At 39.0% G+C, this 21,352-nt stretch overlaps 1 protein-coding gene across 5 annotated transcripts in view; it reads right to left on the bottom strand.

Annotated features, from left to right (window-relative positions):
* The window catches only part of pfkpa (phosphofructokinase, platelet a), a 42,686-nt gene that overhangs the window by 7,412 nt on the left and 13,922 nt on the right, over positions 1 to 21,352 (bottom strand). Inside the window, exons 8-20 of one of the 5 annotated variants that reach the window (XM_060869571.1) lie at positions 20,518 to 20,613; positions 18,766 to 18,858; positions 16,267 to 16,392; positions 14,786 to 14,850; positions 14,635 to 14,704; positions 12,700 to 12,846; positions 9,076 to 9,146; positions 8,882 to 8,969; positions 6,914 to 7,066; positions 3,847 to 3,999; positions 2,424 to 2,588; positions 832 to 893; positions 224 to 335 (exon numbers count right to left, since the gene is read on the bottom strand). In XM_060869571.1, the coding sequence (XP_060725554.1) occupies positions 224 to 335; positions 832 to 893; positions 2,424 to 2,588; positions 3,847 to 3,999; positions 6,914 to 7,066; positions 8,882 to 8,969; positions 9,076 to 9,146; positions 12,700 to 12,846; positions 14,635 to 14,704; positions 14,786 to 14,850; positions 16,267 to 16,392; positions 18,766 to 18,858; positions 20,518 to 20,613 (1,401 nt within the window). Of the gene's footprint in view, positions 1 to 223; positions 336 to 831; positions 894 to 2,423; positions 2,589 to 3,846; positions 4,000 to 6,913; positions 7,067 to 8,881; positions 8,970 to 9,075; positions 9,147 to 12,699; positions 12,847 to 14,634; positions 14,705 to 14,785; positions 14,851 to 16,266; positions 16,393 to 18,765; positions 18,859 to 20,517; positions 20,614 to 20,842; positions 20,939 to 21,352 lie in introns of all 5 variants that reach the window. The other 4 variants (XM_060869570.1, XM_060869569.1, XM_060869568.1 and 1 more) reach the window with 4 other exon arrangements.

Below are 21,352 nucleotides of genomic sequence, written 5' to 3'. Positions count from 1 at the left end.
TACATGAGAACATCACATGATTACACTCTAAAACGTTTGAAGATATAAAAGCAAATAAGTCTATATGATGGAGCAGCTGTGAAGCAGGACATATTACAATGGTCATGTGGAGGCAGAGAGGTATGTTTTTATCAAAATAGCCCTTATAGGGTTATCGAATATCGAAATACCCCTTATAGTGTTACAAAAAAGTGTATGTGTGTGTGTGTGCATGCGTGTGTACCTGCTGCATATGGCCAAGTACGTTCTTCCTGCAGTCAAACACGCCTTTACCCTCCTCTGAGTAGAGCTGATAAATAAAATCTGTTGTGTAGTTCTCGCTGCTGTTCTCATTCCTGAAGGATCACACATGACACACGCACACACACGCACACACACACACGCACACACACACACAGAGTACAGAGGAATGCGTGTGATAAACCGCAAGTCTTGGGGTGCCAATCAAAAGTGGCCCAAAAATATCACCAGGTAACGTGATGTGATCTGAGAGGTGGTTAAAATATTCAGGGACAAACTGAACACACATTCTGGTTCCAGTTCAGTTTATGAGGTGAGACAGCCCCCACCTCCCACACACACACACATGCACGCACACGCACACACGCACACACACGCGCACACACACGCACGCACACACGCACGCGCACACACAAACACGCACACACGCACGCGCACACACAAACACGCACACATGCACACACACGCACACGCACGCACACACACACACACACACACACACACACAATAACACTGATGACTAATTTAAATTCTGAAGTTCTATTGGTGTCAATGTTGGGTGTTCGGCTCAGTGTTAAAAGAAACTGTTACCTGAGCACGAGTCCTCTCTGAATGCTGGTCTTCATCTTCTCTGTTAAATGCTCCACGTTAGACTGGGAAATAACACACACAACACGTTAGTTCTTACGTAACTGTAAACTTGCACTTCCTGAAGAGGATGTTAGTCGTCTATGCTTGAGTTTCAGCAGGTAAAATAAGTACTGAACACCGTTTGATCGCCATTTTTCTCAGTAAATATATTTCTAAAGGTGCTTTCGAAATGAATTTTTCACCGGATGTCGGTAACAACCCAAGTTCTCCATGCATCCAAAGAAAACCGTACAAATAAGTTCAGAAATTAAGTTATGTGTTATAAACTGGAATGTCACAAGGAAAAGTACTGAACACATGAAGAAAGGGAGGTGCAAAAAGACACCAGCTGAAATCTATCAGTAGTAGGAAAGCAATCCTGCCCCTTGTCAGTGGAAATTAATATCGGCTGGTTCAGTCCCAACTGATGGCCTATAAAAAGGTGTCTCATTACCACGGTGTCACACAAGAAACATCTCAGGATGGGCAAAAGCAAAGAGCTTTCTGAATATTTTTTCAACCGTATTGTTGCGAAACAGACTGATGGCATTGGTTACAGAAGGATTTCTCTCACTGGAACTTCTGAAGGTTCTAGTGAGTAATGTTGGGGCCATCATCCGGAAGTAGAATGAACATCATTTCACCATAAACCGGCCTCGACCAGGTGATCCTCGCAAGATTTCTGACAGAGGAACAAAAACATCAGAAGAGTTGTTCAAGAGCCAAGGACCTCTTGTGGAGAGTTTTAGAAAGACCTGGAATTTGCAGGTACAATTGTTTCAAAGAAAACAATAAGTAATGCACTCCATTGTGGCCCGTATCCACACTCACCATACAAGACTCCAAGATTTCTGAAGAAAAAGCGTAATGAAGCTTGTTTAAAGTTTGCTGCAGAATATTTAGCCAAGCCTGTGAAACACTGGGAGAATATAGCTTGGTCAGATGAGACCATGTAATACACACCATGTTTGGAGGTCAAATGGCACTGCACATCTTCCCAAAAACACCAAACCAACAGTGAAGTTTGGAGATGGGAACATCACAGTGTGGGGCTGTTCTTCAGCGTACTGCACTGTCAAACTTTATATATTTGAAGGAAGGATGAATGGAAAAAATGTACCGAGACATTCTTGATAAAAATCTGCTGCCATCTAGCAGGATGGAGATGAAACGAGGGTGAACATTTCAGCAAGACAATGATCCCAAACACACAGCCAAAGAAACACAACTGGTTTCAGAGAAGGAAAATAAACCGCTAGAATGGCCCAGGAAATCATCTGACTTGAAACCCTTGAAGACTGTTTGTGTGGAAAAATTTGGCCAAAATCACTAAGTATTAAGTATTAAATATATTTTAGTAAGTGTGTTCAATACTTTTATTCCATTGTATTACACATAACTTATTTGTTTGGATTTCTGTGCGTGAGCATGCGATTAGGGACGCACCCCTAGAGTTTTACTCCTTACCCGAGGCAGCATGTTAACTGATGACTAACATCAGACTCATGTTTTTGTTCCTGCTGCTAGCGGTAACTGGTGTGTATGATGTGTACCTGCAGGTCTCGGATGTCGAAGGGTTCTTCATAAATGTAAGCGGCGTCAGCACCCGCTGCCAGACCGCCTACGCTGGCCAGATAACCACAGTAGCCTCCCATCGTTTCGATGATAAACACACGCCGCTTTGTCCCGCTGGCTGACTGCTTGATACGGTCACATGTCTGACACACACACACACACACACACACACACACACACACACACACACACACACACACACACAGAAAGAGATTTTGTCACCAGGTCCTGCATTAATGCGGTGTATATAATCTGCTCACTGTTCCTACTGACTCCCTGCCATGTGTTATGTGGAAATAACTAAATAACAATAATCAGGAAAACTGAGCGCTCTGCATTAACGCCCTCTGTTCTTAGGATCTCGAAAGAAAAAACTTTCTGCTGAGGGACGATACATTATAGCTTCATACTTTAGCTTCACACTCGATGTCAGATATCATTTTCATTTTCAGCTACGATAAATTAATCTTAATCGACTAGTAAATCTAGACAACTGAGTAGACCTACTGCACTGTTTTAACAAACAAATAAATAAGCCAGTTGTCAAAATGAATGAAATTGCTCTGTTTTTTTAATCATTATTTAAATAATGTAACTCTAGTTTCATTTTCACTTGATTCAAGAATGTGTCTGAAGAAAATTCGATGATTTAAATGTGAGTGTAAACATAAATGTCTTTAATTTCTCTCGTTTGAAAGCTGCTTGCAAAAAATGTAAAATAAAATAAAATAAAATAAAAACATAGTAAAAGGGAAACAAAGCTTTACACTGCAACACTGTAAATACAGAACAAAAGTTTAAATTAAATCAAAGTTTAAATTAAATCAAATATGAATAGAATTTAAAATATTTATACATAATAATAATATACATAAATTATACATAGCAACAAATACTTTTTTTGTGCTTGATCCTCGTTTGTTTGTATATACTTTTTTTTTATAAATAATTATTTTATAATATTTATATAGTTATAATATAGTATATAGTTATTTTTAACAAATAAATTATTTGTTGTTCAATCCGTTTTTATTATTTTTTAAAAATGATCTTCATTTATTTATTTATTTATTTATTTATTTATTTATTTATATATTTATTTATTTATGTAATCATCAAACATTTGTTTCGATTTTTAAAATTTACCAAATAAAAAAGGTCAGGTATTTTTTTTTTTTTATTGAAAATAATTAGGATAAAATATTAAGATAAAATTGACTGACAAATCAATTAAAAATAGCTGCTTTTGTAAGCTTAGCTATTATTATTTGTAGCATTTCAAAATGAGAATTTGTAGAATTAGAACAAAAAAAAAAAAAGACTTGAGGTGTTGATAAAGGTCAAGCTTTCTCTTGTATAAATGATTTTCTAGTATGAATGTGGCGTGGTTTTCTCTCTTACCTCCACGATGGCATTAAGGGCAGTATCTGCCCCGATACTAAGGTCAGTGCCGGGCACATTGTTACTAATGGTAGCAGGCAGCATACACAGCGGGATGCAAAACTCCTCATAGTGGTTGCGAGCCTCATAGAGCTGCAGCAGACACTCAAGCGCCTGAGATGAGCCCATGCACACACACACACACACACACACACAACACAGCACATTGCAGTGCACATGTCAGACCAGCTGAGGAGAGATCTGGTGCAGGAGTGGACCCCGTCGATCACACACTGACCGTGTGATAGCAGCGCCGGCTTCCCATTGGCCTTAGAGATAGAGGGTGGGGTAGGGTTGGGGTAGGTGGAGGGGTGTGCAAAAAACATCATGCATGCACATGGGTCGGTGCATGCATACACACAAGTGCACACTGTGTGAGATGGGCTCTATTAACGTGACGCTAAAAGACAGATCGGGGTGGGAAAACATACAAACCAGCGAGCACTTGTTGCCATGACAACAGCAGCAGGATGTAGAGTGGAAGACAGAGTTTGTGCTGATCTATCGATCCCCGTTCGTTTTCTGATCTATATTTAATTCTGCTTAACTGTACACGGTGCTGTATGGTACTGTACTGCAATCTGTCTAAAAACACTCAAACATTTTGTGTTCTTTTTTTTTTTTCAAATGTCTTTTTAAAAGCACAGCCATGACTCAGCTTGATTATTGATGCAAATGTTTGCGGCGTGTCAACGCTTGATTACGAATTGAGAGCTGAAAATTAAAACCCAATCAAGATTTTGGCAGGCTTCCTGCGGTGTGACGAGGTTAATCGACACCGTTTACATTACAGAGCTGCTCGCTCGGCTCCGTCCTGATCCTAAGTGCATTAAAGGTGAATTAGGAGTAAGTGCTCTGTGAATTGAGTTAAACGAGGGATCGTGTTGAATTCCTCTCTGATGGTTCGAGCTGTTAGGCTGTAATTCAGACTCGGCGAACCTGCGATCTACTGAGGCTGAATGCGGTGCGTTTGCTGTCAAAGAACGAGACGCCATGCACAGGACCCGACAGCGTGTCTGCATGCATCATCATTATGATCATCATCATCATCATCATCACTTACCTGTGAGCTACCAGTGGCCTTTAAGCGTCCCAGCCTGCAGTCTCTGACAGCAGCTAAATCTCTGATACTGCTACACTTATGGTTTAATGATCAGGAATGGCTAACGGCTTTGTGATTAGCGCCGGCTCGCGGTAACGATCAGCGGGCCGTTAAGGCTCAGCATGGAGTGTGAAATTTACCGTGTGTTTATGGAAGATAAATGGAATCCTGCTGTTAATGCCTATAATCAGTCTTTTGAATCGCACCATCCATTGATTCTGCGTGTTCAAACAGAGATCTATACCTCATCGTAACACGAGCCCACAGGTTAATAATAACTGACTCGATTATTATGTTCGTATCCGTCAGCCGAATCGGATCCGATTTCATCTGACAACTAGCCTACGGTGTGGAACCTTAAAGTCAGAGTCAGAACCCGAGATTTAGTGTTCTGAGTTGTATTTTCAGCTTTGAATTGCTTTGTCATGTCACACTTCACGCTTGTGGTTGATGCCTTGTACAAATAATTAGACGCTTAGGGCTTTTCAGAAGTATTTCTGTTTTTACCTAGCCTAATAGGGGGCAATACAGGGGGTGGTACCAAACCCATTTCTGCTCTCCGAGATGCCCCGAGTGCTTGTTCAACTTCAACCACTAAAATTCTGTATAAGCTTATCTTAACGACACACGTCTAAAACATACCGAAAGTCAACAGAGTCCTGACTCATTTTAGATCAGACTCGCAGCAAAAAAATTATTTATTTGCTTATACTGACTGAAAATGTCTGATGGGTCGACTTGCAATCCACAGGCAGATTACAACACCAGTTTATCTTTATTTGACTTATTTCTGCGAGAGGTTTGTGGTTCTCTCTCTAGGTTCAAAATGCAAAAGAGGAAGAGCTTCATTTCTCACTAATTTTTTTTTCAACCATGTTTAACGACGTATTAATAAGTCCAGGAAATATTGTGATGAACGCTGGATTCGATGTCCCACAATGCAACACGGGTATACGCTGAGTGAGGGCGGGGTCTCGACTGATCAAGAGTGGAATTAACATGAAAGTTTAAGATGTGGAAGCTGATCCGTGAGCCAAGTATACAGATAAGGGGGTGATAGATAGATAGATAGATAGATAGATAGATAGATAGATAGATAGATAGATAGATAGATAGATAGATAGATAGATAGATAGATAGAGTGAGAGAAATAGAGATAGATAGATAGATAGATAGATAGATAGATAGATAGAGAGAGAGCTAGAGAGAGAGAGAGAGAGAGAGAGAGAGAAAGAGAGCTAGAGAGAGAGAGAGCGAGAGAGCTAGAGAGAGAGAGAGCTAGAAAGAAAGCTAGAGAGAGAGAGCGAGAGAGCTAGAGAGAGAGAGCTAGAAAGAGAGCTAGAGAGAGAGAGAGAGAGAGAGAGAGAGAGAGAGAGATATTGAGGAATACAAAAATGATCAAGTTTTACATTTTATTTAATTTTTATCTGTTTAAATGTTTTCATTTTTGACTGATGTGATCAAATTAATTAATATTTAAGTATAAATTTACTTTTATATTATTTATATTTTATTCGATATTATTTTGTATTGATTTTATTATATTTATATTTATTTAAATTGATTAAGTTTTGATGACTGATGAATTATAATTAATTAATTTACTAATGAACTATTATTCAGCCATTATTTATTTTAGATAATTTTGTTATTTTATAAATGAATCAACTGATTGATTGATCTGTTACTTAGCTAAAATAAGTCAATAGTCAATTAGCTAAAATAATTGGTTAGTCATTTAATCAGTCAATCGAGCAAATTAATCAATTAATTAATTTAAGTAGAGTTTTTAAATTCCATCATGCAACGAATCGAGCTACATTTGCTTTACGAGAGATGATTAGCATAAAGGAGGTAAACTAAGTCACGGAGATGCTAAATTGTCTGGCTAGTGTGAACGTGGGCAGGCCGACCAGCCGCACTTACATGAGTGATGGCGTTCAGAGCGGTGTCTGCACCAATGCTGAGGTCTGAGCCCGGCACATTGTTGGAGACTGTGGCTGGCACCATGACCATGGGCACACACAACTCCTCACATGTTCCACGAGCTGCTAACAACTCCAAGATCCCCAGGTAGGCCTGCGGGGTACGGCAGAGCCACGGCTTTAGTGTTGCTGTGAGGGGGGGTCATGTGGAGGGAGATGAAGTGTGTTAGGGAAGTGTGCAGGGGAAGGAGTGGAAAGGGAGAGAGAAGGCGGAATGGGACGGAGCCGAGAGGAGAGCCGAAGTCCGTCACCACGGACAGCATGGGATGGACAAGGGTACCACTCCAACCACAGGAAATCAGAGCAATGTTCATACAAAATCTTCATTCAGACATTCTAATGTGTGGACACGCACATACACATACAGGTTGTAGGTCTGTCTGGAAAATGTTCTTTAAACAAAAGACATTAAAGACTGTACAGTTGTTCACTTGAGATCTTCTGCTCACGGTTCCTTTCTCATATCTGGGCCCGTATTCATGAAAATCTTTCTCCTAGTGACGAAATTCTTAGAAAATTATTAGGAATGTGGACGTTTCCCCTTAAAGATAAAGAGAAGATCCTAGTAAAGATAAAAGTTATTCATAAAGCATCTTAACCAATAAAAGAGCTCATAAGGTCAAAAAGTCTTTTAAGAGGCTTAAGAGTTTCTTTAGCAGAGGAGAAAATAACATCTGACACAGCACAGAAGTGTCATATATATATATATATATATATATATATATATATATATATATATATATATATATATATGTTATTTAAAGATACGCTCAACAACATCTCATGTTTACATTTACATTACATTTATTACATTTATAACATACAGTACAGATGTTAGAACCTCTCTAATGTGATGGGTCACGGTCGTAATCCCTACACGACATAGTCTCGTATAACAATATACCTAGTAACCGTTTTTTTTCCCTTGCTCTGAGATTGGTCCTGAATCACTCTTAAGATAAGATTCCTAGCTAGATATTTGTAAGTAAATTAGAAGCTTTCTGAGATCGTTCTTGGAATCTTTATGAATACGGGCCCCGATATTTAAATCGCAGAAAAGAAAGTGTTGCGACGTTTAAACCTTTACAAACTGATGAACCAATGAGGACAGAATAAAACGTGCGTTAAACACTTGAAGAAACCGTCAGCTCACACATGAAGAAGAGAAACATCTCAGTGTTATCAGTGCTATATACAGCACTCCTTTATAATAGAACTGCCCAGTCTAAAACGCAGGACTAACAGATCCTGCTTATGATCTAACACTTTCTAATCATGAGAAATTATACAACGTATGTAAGCTTTTAGCGTATAATGAGCTAATCTCATTGCTTGGCTAAACATGCTCTGTTTATCGTAATTGTTTAAATGTCATGTTATGTTAAGCGAGTGAAAAAAAACCTGTGTTCAATAATCTCATATGTAATTGTTTCTATAGTAACAGCGCACTCACAGGGACAGGCACGCTTTTCAGTCCAGTAAACAATAAAATTAATTGAATTATGTTAACATAAAGAATTTAGGTTGTTGTTGGTCTTGTGTGGTTTTTTTCTTTTTTTCTTTTTTTTGGAGGAGACAATTCTTGAGTCTTTATGTAAGGAATCTGCTGCTTCATGAGGAAAGAAAGAAAGCTTCTTTATTCGTTTACTGAAAATTCTTCCAAACGGAGGTATTTAAGGTTTCTGGATTTTCAGTAATGTGACAAAAACGGATAAGAAAATACTGCGTGTCGTTCGTTAATGCTTAAATAATGTAAATAATTGCCAAATAAGACTTAGAACTATCATTATTATAAAGTGTTAGCCAAATATTCTGCGATTTAATAATCTTATCAAACATGAATAAATCCTAGAAGCATTTGAAATATAACGTGGTTTTTACGCAATGTTCTGTGTCCTTTACCACGTACCTCGAATCCTCCGATGACCAGCAGCGCGTTTATGTTATATTTCCTCATCTGCTCGGCGATTTCTTTAACGTGCTTGGCAGGTAGCGTCCTGAAAAGAAGGCAAGACATAGACTCAGGTACATTTACAGAGCGTTAATTTGATCAAAATCGCCTCGTCACGGGCACGATAAATGTCTGCATGGTGTAATGATTACCTTTTGGTTCCTAGCAGAGATCCTCCCTGGCCCGTCCAGCCCCCTACATCTCCCCATTTAATCTCTTTTATCTGAGACAAGGACAGAATGAAACAGGTTTAAATTACGAAATTGAGAGGACAGACCCGAACACAAAAGCAAAGAAGCTATTAACAGCGGCACCGGCGGGCTTCCGAGCCAGATCCTGCTGCTTCTAATGAAAGAAATCTGCTATGAAATGATTAGCGATGTTAATAATAAAGTAGAGGGCAGTTTGATTTATCTAAATGAAACTGTGATGCAATAACAGCCCCGATACTGTTTCCTTATCCATCAGGATCTGTAGAAAAACACATTTAAAACGTGTCAATTAATATACCGTGATGTAAAGACGTTGTGGTTCGAGACACAAAGAATGACGCTTAGCAAATCTAGTATGCTTGAGTAAATAATTGGTGTTAGGTCTAATATCGTGTGAGCCAGAACAAAAAGAATAGGTAATAAATTAACACATGATAGGATTGATCAATGTTGTTGATCTCAGTGCTGAAGCTGCTCCCAGTTTGGGGTCACCACAGCTGATCACATGGTCTATATATTAGACTGGACCACAGTAACGAAAGCACGGGATCCTTCCACTGCACCACCAAAAGGCACGACAGCATTTATCTATAATAAAATCTATATAATATATGCATATTTGTACCCAACAAAAACACTGTGGAACTGAAATTGTACAGATTCTGAGAAAGTAACACTGATGTGTCCTCTGGGTGGCAAGGATGGAATTCTCTCCTCTATCAATCACGGTGGCACTAGCCGATAGTGGGCGTCTTCTTAGCTTGTGCATGCAGAAGATGGCTTTCCATCTGTGAGAGTCTGTAAAAGGACTCTGGGTTGTTGATCAAAAGGCCAGGGTTCAATCCACAGCACCACCAAACTACCTCTGCTGGGCCCTCGAGCAAGGCCCTTAAACCCTATCTGCTCCTATCATGGCTGATGCTGGGCGCTGACCCCATCTGTACTGTGCTGTATTGTGTATATATCAAATAAAGCCTTCTTCTTCTGCTTCTGGTTACAGTTAGAGAAGTGCTTTCACATGCATACCTGCAAACTCACAAGAGGTGAAAAAGGTGACAAGGTTCGAAATAAAAATCCCCCCCCCCCACCCCCCACCCGAGGAAAAATTAAAATGAGAACTTAAAAAATAAGAACTTAAAATGAAGCACTCTGACAAGAACATAAAGGGAAAAGACAAAGCACTTAATTAATCCTATTTTTACCAAAATTTCTTGTAAATAATTTTTCTCTGTACAATTTGAGTGCCTTGGAACCTTAATAAATTGATGAACACAAATATTGCTATTTCTTTTGTGTTTTGGCCGCCACAAGCCTTTCAAGTGCCCGTTTTCGTTGTTTATCAATGTGTCTCTTTATTGCTTTTTGTTCGTCCTCTGCGGCTTGAAGTGAGGGACGAAATAGGTGATTGCCTTATCTTGCTTCTGAATGCTGATTGGTCAAAAGACGCGAGGATGATTGAGACGTGAGGCGTCATCTGCTTACTAGTGCTTCATACTCCAGTCCAGTTGGTGGCGGTGAATGCACCAAAAGTTGGTTTGCCATCCGCCATAAAAAGTCATTAGAAGTAGAGGCATCAGGTTGATAGATGGTTTACTACGCTGCGTCCAAAACCGCCGCCTAAGCACTACTTCGCCTAATAATTGGATAGAGGTAAGCGGTTTCGGACGCAGTTGAAAGAAGCCCCAACCCCCCCAACCCCAACTAAAACTCTTCAGATCTACACTATTCATACAAATGACATATTTTGATTAAAAACGGCGAATTTCGCCGAAAAGCGACTAGTTTGCAGGTATGCACATGTCTCTGAGGAAGCACATCATCGCCATCGTCCTGCCTGGCCAGACCACGTCCTATGACAGGTGTAACTGCAGTTAGACAGTATTAGTGTATTTTGTCAGTAGTTGAATTAATGAGAGTTTTTCTCTAATTTGCTTCGTAATAATATAATACGTAGTTATAATAATCTTCAATAATCAGGCAACAGGTCAGTTAAAGTTCAGAACTCTAAAGTGTGATAAATTCACTTGTTGTGCCGGGTAGAAAACAGCCCAGTCCATGTGGGCAGTATGCTTGTAACCTCTGCTCTAAATTGAAACGACACAGAAAACACATGTTCAGGGCAGAGAGTGTGTGGTAATGGGGAATTGCATCAAACTAGCTAATTGACGGCGTTCAGCTGGCTGAATTCATCCGTGACTGGGTCAAACCAACATTATCCACGCTTGCTGGATCAATACCCAGATCGATATTGGATGGAAAGTTGGAACTGGTAGTTAATGTGAGGACTCGCTTAATCTCCAAGCGCTCTTAATTCTGGTTTCGATTGGCCGTCCGCGTCCAGATTCATGGTGGATTAAGATTTTATCTACTCCATTGACAAAAGTAATTAATGCGATCACTAAATAATTACTTTGGACATGTTTATCTGTATGACCCTAACAGTTTGCAGGTTGTCACTGGCACTTGCTGCCCCCTCTCTGTGCAAAGCGGTACTGCAGCCTATCCGGTGAGCTTTATTGGTTTAAACTAATCCGATAATCCGTGTAATCTGTCTGACGCAGCAAAAGATCATGAGTGTCAGGGTCAAATGGCACGGCGCAGCAGCTTTGGCATTTATCCTGTTGTTGAGCTGTGACCCCGCTAACCCTGACCCATTCGTACGGCATTTGACTGAGACATTTACAGGATTTTCTGCAGCACGTTGATGCCATCTAGTCTTCATATTTTACTTGCATCAGTACATTATTAAACACACTTTTTACTCTTAAAACCAGACAATGCTTTGAAGCTTTTATTTGCTTTCTATAAGCTCTGTACAGTATTTGTTGTGTGAAACAGTTATACTAAAAGCTCAGTGAACTTCAAAACAGGGGCTTTATAAACCATCGCCTGGTTGCACCGCTGAAACAAAAACTCTATCGTTACAGCCTTGTTTGCAGGTTTAAAAATGAATAGTTGTGCCAAATAGCATAATTTTAACATCGCTTTAAAGTTTTAGTTTAAAACACACACGTCCCCTCTGTGTATGTCACATCTGCTGTAAAAACAAAACTTCTCTGTAATGATGTTCGAGGAAAAAAAGGGCATGACTCATTTTTAGTGCTGCTACACAATGCTGCACGTCTAAATACAGTTTACAGCTTTCAGCCTGTGTTCTGTATATTTATTGTCCTGCTCTGGGCTCATGCTGCTGTGAATCGTTTAAACTTTACGCAGGCTTGCGTACTGATACGTGTTGCACTACGGTCCTGGAGAAACGGCACTTCGGTCTGATCTACGCAAACCGTCGAAAGGAACGAAAATAAAAACCCATGGAGGAAAAATTTTGTGTCGTAAGATCAGTTAAACTTGTTTGTAAAGACAGACATATAGTAAGGTATCTTTATTTAAGTATCTATAGTTTAAGGCTTAAGTGTCAGCACACTGGGACACTGTCCTGGGACAAATGAAGTTTATAGGTAAAGTCCATCACATGATATATTATTGTAACCATATGTTTTATTCATTTAAAGAATTCACATGCAGATTTATGATGTGTGTGTGTGTGTGTGTGTGTGTGTGTACCTGTCCCTTATAGAAGCCCTCGAAGCCGTCGCTGATGGCGAACATTTTGTGACCCTCGGAAATTCCGACTCTGACGGCAGAGCGCACGGCCGCGTTCATGCCCGCCGCCGGAGCACCGACGTTCAAGACCGCCACGTTGAAGTTACTCTAAAGAGAAACAGGACGAATAAAATAGCCAGAATGATAAACATGGAAAACTTTGGTTTGATCATTTACATCAGATGAGATTATTATCACATCGTCATCAAAACATAATTTGTAGTAATAATCTTGCTGTGATCCAATTTTGGGTCTCTCCATTTTTCTACATCTATTAAATCTCCATAAAACCTATAAACATACTGTATTAGTGTTTGTTCATTTCTGGATGCTTGTTCAAACATCTGGAGGATGTGAGTCAGAGTCAGGAACTTAATGATGCAATGACTTAATGATTAATTAATGAACTTAATGAACAATGATTCATATTTATGAATTTATTTTGTCTGCTCTGACTTGACTTACATACGGTACGTAATTAATTTGGTGTTCATATTATTTCTCTGACACAAAAACTTTTTTCTTCTTTAGCTTTTCAGTTCTGACTAAATCACAAACCCAACAAAACCACGGGAAAGAAAATACTGGCCGATATAACAGTTATAGAACTAAATATAGACTTATATACGTTAGATTAATGTATAAGATGTTATGGAAACTGGCTAACATGGGTGACAGTACAGCTGACTGTACGACAAATCAGAGGTTTATAATAGATTATTGGACTGATTCTAATACGTCATTGTTTCTATAGTAACTGTTACACTGGGACCTGTATCTCAGATGCTTCCCATAAACCTGCGTGTCTGGTGAAGTCCTTCACTGTGACATTAGGTTATTTTAAACGCTGAGCTAATAATAACAAAAATCACACAGGCCTGCTATTAGCTGACATATTATTACCCTCTTCACGAGAGAGAAAGATAAAGGGGGGGTGTAGAGAGAGAGAGAGAGAGAGAGAGAGAGAGAGAGAGAGAGAGAGAGAGAGAGAGAGAGAAATGAGGATACAAAATGATAAGTTTATGTGAGAAGAGAGAGAGAAAGAGAGAGAGAGAGGGGGTAGAAAGAGAGAGAGAGAGAGAGAGAGAGGGGGGTAGAAAGAGAGAGGGGAGAGAGAGAGAGAGAGAGAGCGAGCGAGAGAGAGAGAGAGAGAGAGAGAGAAAAGAAAGGGGTAGAAAGAATGAGGGGTGTGTGAGAAGAGAGAGAGAGAGAGAGAGAGAGAGAAAGAGAGAGAGAGAGAGAGAGGGGGTAGAAAGAGAGATGGGTGTGAGAGAGAGAGAGAGAGAGAGAGAGAGAGAGAGAGAGAGAGAGAGAGAGAGGTAGAAAGAGTGAGGGGTGTGAGAGAGAGAAAGGGGGTAGAAAAAGAGAAGGGTGAGATAGAGAGAAAAAAGAGGGGAGGTAGAAAGAGAGAGGGGTGTGTGAGAGAGAGAGAGAGAGAGAGAGAGAGAGAGAGAGAGAGAGAGAGAGAGAGAGAGAGAGAGAGAGAGAGAGAGAGAGAGAGAGAGAGAGAGAGAGGGTAGAAAGAGTGATGGGTGAGAGAGAGAGAGAGAGAGAGAGAGAGGGTAGAAAGAGTGATGGGTGAGAGAGAGAGAGAGAGAGAGAGAGAGAGAGAGAGAGAGAAAGAGAGAGATTCTGACCAAAACAATTTCCTATAATTCTATTTGTCAACCATTGAAGCTCACCCCCACACCCACACCCACCCCCACCCCCACCCCCACCACAACCCTCCCAAACCTGTTTGCAGGTGCAATATGAGCCACGAGAACAACAAACACCAGAAAAAAGTTGTGCAGATACGATTACGCCTTCCTGCTGCTGGGAAATGTAGACATGACACTTGTGACTAATGAATATGCAACCCTTTGTTTGTGAGTAATGAATCACAGGAAAGCTCACACATGGAAGTTCAGATTCCGGTTTGCGGTGAGCAAGGAGCTTGTAGGTCTTTAGATTGTTCTCGAAACTCCTAAAAAGAAACAGGAAATGCATATCAGGATTTCAGGTTGTACAGATTTTCCATCATCTACCTGTTTTTTCATCACTCTACCTGCCACGAAGCTTTACGGCTTCTTCAAACTTCTTCTCGTCCATGGCCTTCTGTACCTCCTGGGTCTGTTAGGGCAAAGTCAGAGGACTTGTGTAGGATTAAACAGTGTAATATGTGAACTACTCTTTATGCAGGAAGTGTGTAATATTATGTCACCTCTGCTCAAGTGTTTCCTACAGCAAAAAAAGGCAAAAAAAAAAAGCAACGCTGGGTGTAAAATTCAGTGTCAGTGTAGAAGGCTTCGAGAAGAAAGACACAAAGTCGGAGACTTCTGTCTACATTAAACATCCCATTAAAATAAATCCTGTTCATTAAATACATGCAGCATTAACGTAAACATTATGTGTTACAGATATAATCCATGTTGGCTTAGTAGCTAATGTTATAAACTGTTTTTTTATTGTAGTGAAGTGAGGCAGGTGGAGAAGGATGTCACTACACCACATAACAATACAATCAAAATACATATAATTAAATTATTTCTTTCCTTTAGTTATTTATTTTATCTTTTACTATCTCCACCAGGTGAGTATGTGGGCATTTGTCCCTTTTTGGAAAAATGGCTGAATGTCTCACACACACATACACACAGAGACACACACATACACACACATACACACACATACACACACATACACATACATACATACACACAGAGACACACACATACACACACATACACATACACACAAACATATACATACATACACACGCTTGCACACGTACACATGTACACACACATACAAACAGAGACACATACACACACATACACACATGTACACACAAACATATACATACATACACACAGAGACACACACATACACACACATACACATACATACACACAAACATATACATACATACACACAGAGACACACATACACACACATACACATACACACAAACATATACATACATACACACACTTGCACACACGTACACATGTACACACACATACAAACAGAGACACATACACACACATACACACACATACACACAAACATATACATACATACACACAGAGACACACACATACACACACATACACATACATACACACAAACATATACATACATACACACAGAGACACACACATACACACACATACATACACACAAACATATACATACATACACACAGAGACACACACATACACATACATACACACAAATATATACATACATACACACAGAGACACACACATACACATACATACACACAAACATACTGTACATACATACACACAGAGACACACACATACACACACATACACATACATACACACACTTACACACACGTACACACAAACACATACATACACATACACACACACATACACTTACATACACTTACACACACGTACACACACGTGCACACATACAAACACACACACACACAAACAGAAACATATACACACACACGCATACACACACACGTACACACACACACAAACACAGCTTGGCATGCATCTTAGTACGCACCATCTGCACACACTCCATGAGAGGCAGCCTCACAGCCTGGTTTCCACACAGTGAGACAACGCAGGCCGGTGTGTTAGCCGTAGTCTCCAGCAGAGCCAATACTGCCTCCACGCCCATACGACTGGCCTAAACATAACACACACACACACACACACACACACACACACACAGACTTAAAAAAAACCCTTATACCATATCCACAGTAAACACGGGTCTTTTCTGCTGCTGTTTTCTTATCACACAGTAATGCCTGTAACATGGTCCTACATGTGATACTTCAATTTCCAAGCATCTTAGAGTGTAACCATGACAACGGTCGTGACAAGCTAAATCCACTTTTCTACCTCGCTGCAAAACACGAACACATTCGAGTTCATGTTAGCGTTAATAGACTGAGAACGTTTTAAGAACAGTATGACGATGGCGACACGTAACCATAGCAACGAAAGTAACCTCGAAAGAGTGTTATTTTTATCAGTCTGTCAAGAGTGAAGCGTCAAAAAATATAAATAAGTAGCCATGATTAAGGGCCTTCTATTTAAAATACAGTATATTAATGATTATAGAATAATCATATATTAGATTTATTATAATCGTATAATAGGAAGCAATCAGCAAGATATTTTCACTTTCTAACTATTTTTTGCAGCATATTATTTAAAAATGTAGATACAGGAATATGATACAGGAACGAGTAATTAACAAGTAACATGCTTTATTATTATTGATTAATTTTTAACTGGTTTTACTCGAAACATGAGAGAAACTCAAATATTTGGTAGAAAATCAGTTTCCACATCCCATCAGCTACTGTAACTGTGTCTTTTTTCTCATGATATTAATGTTCAACAAAAATATGATTATCAAACCCACTTATCTAGATGTATTTAATGATTTCAAGCCTGAAATGATGTTATTGGTAGATTCTATTAATATAATAGAAAAAAATTATTAAGCCTAAATTATTATTAGTATAATAATAATAATAATAATAATAATAATAATAACAATAATAATAATAATAATTATTATTATTATTATTATTATTATTATTATTTCTATAATAATAATAATAATACTTATTATTATTATTATTATTATTATTATTATTATTATTATTATTATTATTCATTCGTTCATTTTCTACCGCTTATCCGAACTACCTCGGGTCACGGGGAGCCTGTGCCTATCTCAGGCATCATCGGGCATCAAGGCAGGATACACCCTGGACGGAGTGCCACCCATCGCAGGGCACACACACACACACACACTCATTCACTCACACAATCACACACTACGGACAATTTTCCAGAGATGCCAATCAACCTACCATGCATGTCTTTGGACCGGGGGAGGAAACCGGAGTACCCGGAGGAAACCCCTGAGGCACGGGGAGAACATGCAAACTCCACACACACAAGGCAGAGGCGGGAATCGAACCCCCAACCCTGGAGGTGTGAGACGAACATGCTAACCACTAAGCCACCATGCCCCCATTATTATTATTATTATTATTATTATTATTATTATTATTATTATTATTATTATTAAACATAATACAGCTATAATATCTATAATAAGAATTAAATAGTTGGCCAATATTAAAGATAATCAATTTAGTTGAAAATGGCATATTAATGCTGTTGAACATTATTAAGGTCGTGATAAAAAAGATCCTTTTATGTAAAAGGTTTATAGTAACAGGTAGCACTCCAATGTTTCAGTTTTCCTGATATTTCTATTATTAACTGTTAAGTAATTGCTCCATAATCATATTAAAATGATCATATCAAGTTATGATTCTGAATAAAGTCTTAAATCAAGCAATAAATAATATTAGGAAAAAAAAAACACGCTGCAAAAAATGGTTAGCTGAAGACAATATCTTGATTAAAGTCCTAAGAGGCCATGCGTTATTCCATTTATTATCTGTCTTGTTTTCTCAATTATCACTACTTAGTTTTCTAGTGATCTCGGTATAAGAGCTTGTTCTAGAGGCGGGAAAAAGCGTAGAAATGCAGCATCATGTATGATCGCTGTCTGTCTGAGGAAATTAAGTCAATTAAGTCATTATATTGTGAAAACTAAAAAAAAAAAAAAAAAAAGAATAGTTAATAGCCTCTTAAGACTACTGTAGATTTCTCTAATTTATTGTAAAATAATAACCATAAATATGTAACAAAAATAATCTGCCTATATTAAAGATCTTTAATTTTGCAAAAATAAAATAAAGATTTCTTCTGTGCAATTAACACCACAATGAACTGATCAAATTATCTGAGACACGTCTTCCTCAAGGCCTTCCTCGTCCTGAAGTACTAAAACTAATACATAAAAAAATAATGAATCAATACAAAAAATCCTGTCTGTCAGTTCACATTCTCTACTCTTCATGACGGAGATAAAACACAAATCCGTTAACGTGCTTAGACTTAAGCTCCAGGTACGAGTGCGTACGAGCAGGGATCACACCCTCCGTCGCACGGTTTGCTCTCTCACCAGGATTCTGTCGAAGGCTGAAGGTGTTCCTCCTCTCTGGACGTGACCCAGGATAGTTACACGCGTATCGAAGCCCAGTTGTCGGACCACTAGCTGTAGAGGAGAATGAAACAAAAAGAAAAAAAAAACATTAAACAGACTTCCCAGTAATGAATGTTTCTTAAGAAAAAAAAAACAACAAAAAAAAACTCTACGCAATTAAATCTGAAACCGAGGCGAGGGAACAGTATGCTTTATGGTGTAATGCTTTAATGAGGAAAAGATTTGATCAGCACTAGGCAGGAATGAAAGCGTTTAAGCGATTGTGGCATGCGTTAGCGTTAGCAGACGTTCACTGAAGCGCTGCCATGCACGTGCAAGTCATTAACAGCAAACAGAAACACAGAGCATGTTTACTTTCACCAAGCGCATGAGAGGAGCGAGCACAAGCTCAACTCCTGCAAGACCTGTTTAACTGGGACCACGGCCCGCTATGACCTGATCTTCCTGTTACTCCTGCTGATCCTTTCCTTTTCCACTGGAGGCTAAAATAGTCCAAATCCTCATCTACAGACTTATACTGTACATTAATCTGTCACTTGACTACAGCGCCTGTAAAGGTTTTGGAAAACGGGAAAATACCTCACACAAAAATTGTTCCTGAACATTATCATTTACTTAATAAATCAGATTAACCATACGAAAAAAAAAAAAAAAAAAAAAAAAAAATCATCTAAGCAAATTCTAAAAATAAAAAAAAAATTAACAAATGTCTAGAAATAGGATGAATAATCGAATAGCTTGTGTATATTCCATATAATATAGAATATATAATAGAATATACAGAAAATAATATAGATATTTTCGGTTAATACGTTATTTATTAGCCCTGCAAATCATCGTCCAATCAGAACACAGCTTCCTAGGTGATTTGCCGATTTAATTTTAAAATGTAGAAATTCTATCCTAAAAGTTCTATCCAAGTAAAACTGAATGGAATTGAATAAAACCATTTGCAGGACTCTCTGTCCATAAGCCTTTTGTTTTTCGCGCCAGATTTTTATGCGAGTTGAAATTTGACGGAAAAAAAAGACGTTTCTGTCGAGAAATAGGTCTATAATTGTCTTTTAAAATCATTTGTGTTTATAGTTTGAAGTCACTCTGTTGTTCAAATGCACTAGTGATGTCACAGCTTATGTAGTTAAACTAGTCTACGTTTACGGTGTTTGGCAGATGCTTTTATCCAGAGCGACTTACGTTTTTATACAACTGAGCAAATGAGGGTTAAGGGCCTTGCTCAGGGGCCCAGCAGTGGCAGTTTGGAGAGCCTGGGATTCAAACTCATGACCTTCTGATTGGTCCAACACCACTTAACCCCATCCCTACTTCACTACGGTTTCTACGGTCCGTAGTTAACCGTAGTGAGGCTGCGTTCTTTATACATGATACCCATCAAGGTGGCTTCTCAGATCAAATGCAGTCAAATGATGTTATTGCTAAACATATGCACTACAACTACACTACAAATGGACTGACTGACCTATCTATAAACTGCGTCGTCTCCTGTATAACACTTGCGCCGTTATTACGTGATGGACGATAAGGGATGAGAGGAGAGCGTATGACTTGCTGGTTAGCGGAGTTAGCGTACTACTGTTATCTTACCACACAGATTCCCAAAAAGGTCACAAAGCCACACAGTGAAGCCACACAGAAAGGTCAAAGGTCAGGTCAATGCAGGAGTCGTGCTGCCAACAAGCCTCATGTACTTACATCTTTCACACGATCTGTGGTTATAGGCTTGTTGCTACAATCAATGGCGCCCTCGGCTACTATTATGATATTCAGCCTTTTTCTTCCCGCCCGATTCTATGAGGTGACGAGAGACACGTTACAAAAAAACGAAAAAAAGAAAAGGAAGCGCCGAGGGGGTCCCAAAGCTGGAGACCATATGGAGAGCAGTTCAGCTGTTTGTTATTTCTTTATTTTATTGTTTTGTTTGTGCGTAAGGACCAAATGTGAATTTTAGTTCCTGAAGCTGCCTTCTTTCAGGTCTCCATGTGTTTGGTCTGCCCTGGCTGCATGATCCAGTACTCACATCCTTCACCAAACTAGACGTAATTGCTTTCCCATGTCTGTCAAGGGCTCCTTCTGCAACTATGATAATATTCAGCCTCGAACCTCTGGATCGAGTCTGGGGTCATGAGCACATTTCGAAATTAACACGGACACAAAACAAGTGAGAAAGACAACGTCAGTGGAAATCGTTTCCAGAAAAAACTCCCCTGAAATAAAGTATGTATGATAAGGAATAAAAAGAGATCGCAGTTACTTTGCCGATGAGTTACATCACAGTTATGTAACGGTTAAGGAATGGAATCGGTTTACTGTGGATAGTTTAAAGGAGCGGTTTGTCATTCTGGAGCCATCTGCAGTCTAGAACATGAACTGCAACTAGTATTAGCTTTTGCAATTATAACCATAGTCATATTCGTTAATTATATTGTAAATAAATTATTATATTTTAATTACTAGAACAAAAACATTTATAAACATTACAAATGAGACCTTTAAAATAAACAGGATATATAAGCCCATAATCACTCAA

The sequence above is a fragment of the Tachysurus vachellii genome, chromosome 5, assembly GCF_030014155.1.
Source record: "Tachysurus vachellii isolate PV-2020 chromosome 5, HZAU_Pvac_v1, whole genome shotgun sequence".
Lineage (NCBI taxonomy): Eukaryota > Metazoa > Chordata > Actinopteri > Siluriformes > Bagridae > Tachysurus > Tachysurus vachellii.
This window is presented reverse-complemented; position numbering and strand designations above follow the sequence as displayed.